Source organism: Silurus meridionalis, chromosome 22 (genome assembly GCF_014805685.1).
Source record: "Silurus meridionalis isolate SWU-2019-XX chromosome 22, ASM1480568v1, whole genome shotgun sequence".
Lineage (NCBI taxonomy): Eukaryota > Metazoa > Chordata > Actinopteri > Siluriformes > Siluridae > Silurus > Silurus meridionalis.
This window is the reverse complement of record NC_060905.1, coordinates 610,001-615,000: the sequence shown is the minus strand read 5'-3', so window position 1 is coordinate 615,000 and position 5,000 is coordinate 610,001. Positions and strand designations below refer to the sequence as shown.

General features: G+C 46.0%; 1 protein-coding gene across 2 annotated transcripts in view; it reads right to left on the bottom strand.

Annotated features, from left to right (window-relative positions):
* Positions 1-5,000, bottom strand: part of utp18 (UTP18 small subunit processome component) — a 6,174-nt gene that overhangs the window by 1,129 nt on the left and 45 nt on the right. Inside the window, exons 1-13 of one of the 2 annotated variants that reach the window (XM_046835511.1) lie at positions 4,891-5,000; positions 4,650-4,853; positions 4,373-4,494; positions 3,536-3,631; positions 3,377-3,444; positions 3,143-3,240; positions 2,927-3,052; positions 2,618-2,792; positions 2,433-2,533; positions 2,229-2,319; positions 1,981-2,104; positions 1,720-1,894; positions 635-777 (exon numbers count right to left, since the gene is read on the bottom strand). The exon at positions 4,891-5,000 is cut by the window's right edge and continues 45 nt beyond it. In XM_046835511.1, the coding sequence (XP_046691467.1) occupies positions 635-777; positions 1,720-1,894; positions 1,981-2,104; positions 2,229-2,319; positions 2,433-2,533; positions 2,618-2,792; positions 2,927-3,052; positions 3,143-3,240; positions 3,377-3,444; positions 3,536-3,631; positions 4,373-4,494; positions 4,650-4,853; positions 4,891-4,899 (1,532 nt within the window). In that variant the 5' untranslated portion in view covers positions 4,900-5,000. Of the gene's footprint in view, positions 1-634; positions 778-1,719; positions 1,895-1,980; positions 2,105-2,228; positions 2,320-2,432; positions 2,534-2,617; positions 2,793-2,926; positions 3,053-3,142; positions 3,241-3,376; positions 3,445-3,535; positions 3,632-4,372; positions 4,495-4,649 lie in introns of both variants that reach the window. The other variant, XM_046835512.1, reaches the window with a different exon arrangement.

The following is a 5,000-nucleotide window of genomic DNA, read 5'->3' as shown; positions in this document are numbered from 1 at the left end:
TGAGTGGGAGCTCGGTGTGGGGGAGTGGGAGCTCGGTGTGGGGGAGTGGGAGCTCGGCGTGGGGGAGTGGGAGAGTGGGAGCTCGGTGTAGGGGAGTGACCCCAGCCTCTGAGCATGCTGAGATATGTGAAGAACGAATTACACTGTGCTGTAATGTATATGCGACAAAGATTATTTTGATTCTATTCTATCTGATCACACAGTAGTGTTTGTTCCTCGTGTTCTGCAACACGACTGCCTGAGTCTTCGCTTGTCTCGTGCACTTTTGCAGTGTTTATGGTGAATCCTTTTGAGTTCCACGCTGCAGTCGCCTGTGCACACTTGTTTGTTGCAGGTGTGTGAGTGGGTGTTTAGTGCTCTATTAATCAGGACTGTTATAATGCTGTGTGTTTGATTACTAATGCCTGTGTAGTGAGGAGATGGACACAGTAGTGTTAAACATTCAGTCTGGACTCTGGATCATTAATAGTGTGGAGAACCAAACGGAACAAAACAATAATGTTAAATTAGAATTCAAGGAAATATAACAGTGTCCACAGTTCAGCAAAACCCATATCATAGCGCACGCACACAGAGTTTGAGGGTGAGTTTAGGGGTAAGTGTAAAGATGGTGTGTGTGTGTGTGTGTGTGTACCTGAAGAGTAGAGCTTGTCCTTTATTGTTAGCAATGGAGTAGAAGCCACTGTGAGGTGAGAAATCAACGCTCTGAGGTCTGAAGATAGTTTTATTGCGGAACAGCGGGAAGTTGGAGAAAACGTTGAAACTGGGAATGTGGACCTGCGCATGCACAAACACACATTTTACCTCATTTGTATAATTTTCAACATTGTACATTAATACTGAAGAATCCAGTCTATAAAAGAACACATCTGGAATACTGTAGTAAACAAAAACATATTAAAGAACCCAGTATATGTTTTATATTTCATGCAGCTTTCTCATCAGATTCATGAGGTCATCACGTGGAAAGAGTTCCCAGAGGTGTTGAGTTATTAGCTGTTTTTTCTTCACTCTCTGGTCCAACACATGCCAGACCATCTTACCTGGGTTTAGATAGCAGAGACTTTTTAAGTGTAGATGTGGGGATAGTGGAGACCAGATGATCTGATGCAGCACTCATCACTCTCCTTCTTAAACAAACAGCTCTTACTGAACATAGAGGTGTGTTTGAAAACAAATGATGCTCCCACTAAGAGTAAACCAGATGTGATGGCTGCATGTCGCTGCAGAATGCTGAGGTACCCGTGCTGCTTAAGTGTGTCCTCCTTTTATAATAAATCACCAAAACTCCTCCACACCATCACACCTCCATGCTTCACAGTGGAAACCACACATTCAGGAACCTTCCGTTCATCCTCTGTATGTCTAACAAAGACACACCACTTAGAACCACATTTCTCATGTTTGGACTCATCGGAACAAAACAGTTTTCCACTGATCTAATGTTCATTCCTTGTGTTTCTGTCAGACACACACAGTCTCCTCTGAACAGTCTGATGAGGAAATTTGTCTGCCACTTTAACTCTGAGAAACATTTACATAAGTCAGAGGCTGGTAATTGTAATGAACTTATCCTGTGCAGCAGAGGTAGCTCAGTCATCTTTTCCTGAGACAGTCCTCATAAGAGCTGATTCATCATACCCTTTGATGGTTTTAAAGACTGAACTTAAGATATACATTTGATGAGTGTGTGTGTGTGTGTGTGTGTGCACATCTCACCAGGCGTGTAGCTTCATCCTCAGAGCGAGAGGAGATGGACAGGATCTCGGAGGTGGAGTTGAAGCAGAGTGATGTTGCAGCTGTCAGCAGATTCATCACACACTTCAGAGGTTTAGGAGACACACTGTCCACACACTCCTTCTGAGAGTAAATATTCACCACACCTGACTGGGACCTAAAAACACACACACAAACATTATACTCCGAAATATCTTAAGAATTGTGTGTGTGTGTGTGTGAGAGAGAGAGAGAGAGACTCACCCACAGGCCAGGTATCTGTCGTCTTTAGACACAGCGAGAGACGTTGCAGTCACACAGCCGTCATCTACAAACCGCTTCACACACTTACTGCTCCTTACATCCCATATAAACACCTCACCTTCCTCTGAACACACACACACACACACACACACACACACACACACACACACGGAGTTCCTTTTATACCAACACACTGATCACACACATACACAGTTTATTTTACATACACACACAAACAGGTGATGTACCAGAGTTGTTAAAAATTTTACTGCCATCCGAGTTGAACGCTGCTGCACACACACTGCCATTAATTTTCACACTGCGCACCACCTCCTTCGTCTAAAACACACACACACACACACACACACACACACACACACACATGAACAGAGAGACAGAATCAAATACAGAGAGAGAATAATCTGTGTATGTGTGTGTACAAACTTCTGTACCTTCATGGTCATGAGGTGCAGGAACCCTGAAGAACCTGTGAGGAGCAGGAACTGTCCATCAGGGGAAACTTCAAACTCCTTCACTCTCTGTTCATTCAGACCTGTGGGGGATGGAGATTGTGATCTCTCTCACTCACTCACACACTCATACACACGAGATGTTGAAGCGATGTTGAGGAGCTAACCTCTGACCCTGGGCACGGGGATGATTTTCCCCTCCATCATGTCATAGATGTAGAAGAGTTTGTTCCTCATGCCTGTAGCCACCACCTGCTCTCCATCAGCGCTGAAACACGCCTTGTTCACTGGGAAGTTCTCTAGGTGGATGCTCTGGATTTTGGGATTGGTCTTCCCATCCACCTGAGACAGACGGGGGTGGGGGGTTGGTTACATGCTGCAGCACTTCCACCTGATTGGCTGATTAGAGTCAGTCAGTAATAACCAGTATGCTGCAATTCCCCCAACAGCTCCACTGGGGGTGCTGTGCTGCGTACCTGGAACAGGGAGATTGTGTGGTCGAGGCCGGCGGTGAGGAGCACCTGAGCAGACGTGTGGAACTGCACCGAGGTCAAGCGACCTTCACCCTGGTTAGCATTGTTAGCATTCAGACATTTCTTTATCTGGAGAGAAACAAAAAATGCAATGACATCACAAAGCACTGGCCAATCAGATGAACCCCCCACCCCCACCCCACACACACACACACACACCTTTATAATGCCTTTAGGGAGAGTTTCAGATGCAGCAACATAATTCCCTGTCCTCCTCAACAACTCATCATCATCATCTTCATCCTCTTCATCTTCACCTGAGAGGTGGACACAGAGTAGTGAAATCTGATTGGTCAACCATTCTTCAGATCAGAATCAAGAGGAAGAAGCAGTGAGAATGTGTGCATGTGCGTGTGTTTGATTCTGGATCACATCCCGAACATGACCAGTTACCTTTCCTCCTGCTTTTCTTCACACTGGTCTCCGCCCAGGACGGGACTCCGCCCATCGCCTTCTGGAACCTGATGGAGGTGAGACAGGTGAGAGTGTGAGTGAGTGTGTGTGTGTGTGTGTGTGTGTGTGTGTGTGTGTGAGAGAGAGGGAGAGACTCACTGCTCTTTGAGGCGCTGCTGCAGTCTGTGTGTGGACATGGATGTCTCAGTGTCACTGCGAGTGAAGTCTTTCCGGAAACGGTGCGTCATGTCCACACTGAAAACACATTTTATTATTTATTTTTACATTTATATATTTATTTTAGTTTAAACAGTTCTTTTCTCTCCGACAGAAAACACTGGGTAATTATTAATCAATAAAAAATGTTTTATTACTCAATCACTTTGCCGTAAGTATCGATTTGGTATTAATACTTAATTTAGGTATTATGACAACAACCGGTACACTGTGCATTATACAGTGTGTTACTCTGTGTGTGTGTGTGTGTGTGTGTGTTACATGCTGCGACATGTGTTACTCGGTGCATTACATGGTGAATTTTTTATTTCTTTTTGTGCCTTACTCCACCCACTCATGTTACAGTGCGTTACTTTGCGTGTGTTTCTCATCGTGTTACTCTATGTGTGTCTCTCGAGGTGCGATACACAGTGCGTTGTTACACAGTGCGTTGTTACACAGTGCGTTGTTACACAGTGCGTTGTTACACAGTGCGTTGTTACACAGTGCGTTGTTACACAGTGCGTTGTTACACAGTGCGTTGTTACACAGTGCGTTGTTACTCCACGTGCGTTGTTACTCCACGTGCGTTGTTACTCCACGTGCGTTGTTACTCCACGTGCGTTGTTACTCCACGTGCGTTGTTACTCCACGTGCGTTGTTACTCCACGTGCGTTGTTACTCCACGTGCGTTGTTACTCCACGTGTGTTACACAGTGCGTTTGGAGGAACGTGTCTCTGTATCAGGGGGAGTATTATGGGATGTGTGAAAACACTCACTCTTCCTCCACTTCATCATCATCATCCTCCCACACCGCTTTCTTCTCTGTGGGGACATGAAGCCTGGCCTCGTTCTCCGTCTCAGACTCACTGTCCTCATCCTGCTGCTCCTCATCACCGTGCTGCTCACTCACACACACACACACACACACACACACTTAATAAAGCAATGCATGGTGTGATGTGATGGGGTGTGTGTGTGTGTGTGATGGGGTGTGTGTGATGGGGTGTGTGTCTGTGTGTGTGTGTGTGTGTGTGTGTGTGTGTGTAAACAGACCTGTAAGCGCTCCAGCAGCTCCTCCTCAGCCCCGAACACCAGCTCCTCCAGCAGCTTCACGGACTCATCCTGTTCTCCTAAAACTCTCAGTTCCTCGGTGTGTTTCTTCCTCTTCTGTTCCTCACGCGCACATTCTGCACGAGAAGCTCCTTCCTCTAACAGAGCTCTTTTACCTTTATTACGCGCTTTCCCTCTCTCCATCTCCATCTCTCTCCATCTCTCTCTCCATCTCTCTCTCCATTCTCTCCATCTCTCTCTCTACCTCTCCGCTTTAACACCGCTTATTAATGTTAGCTCTACAGATGATCTGAATATGTTCACTCACACACACTCTCACAACATGCGCCTGCT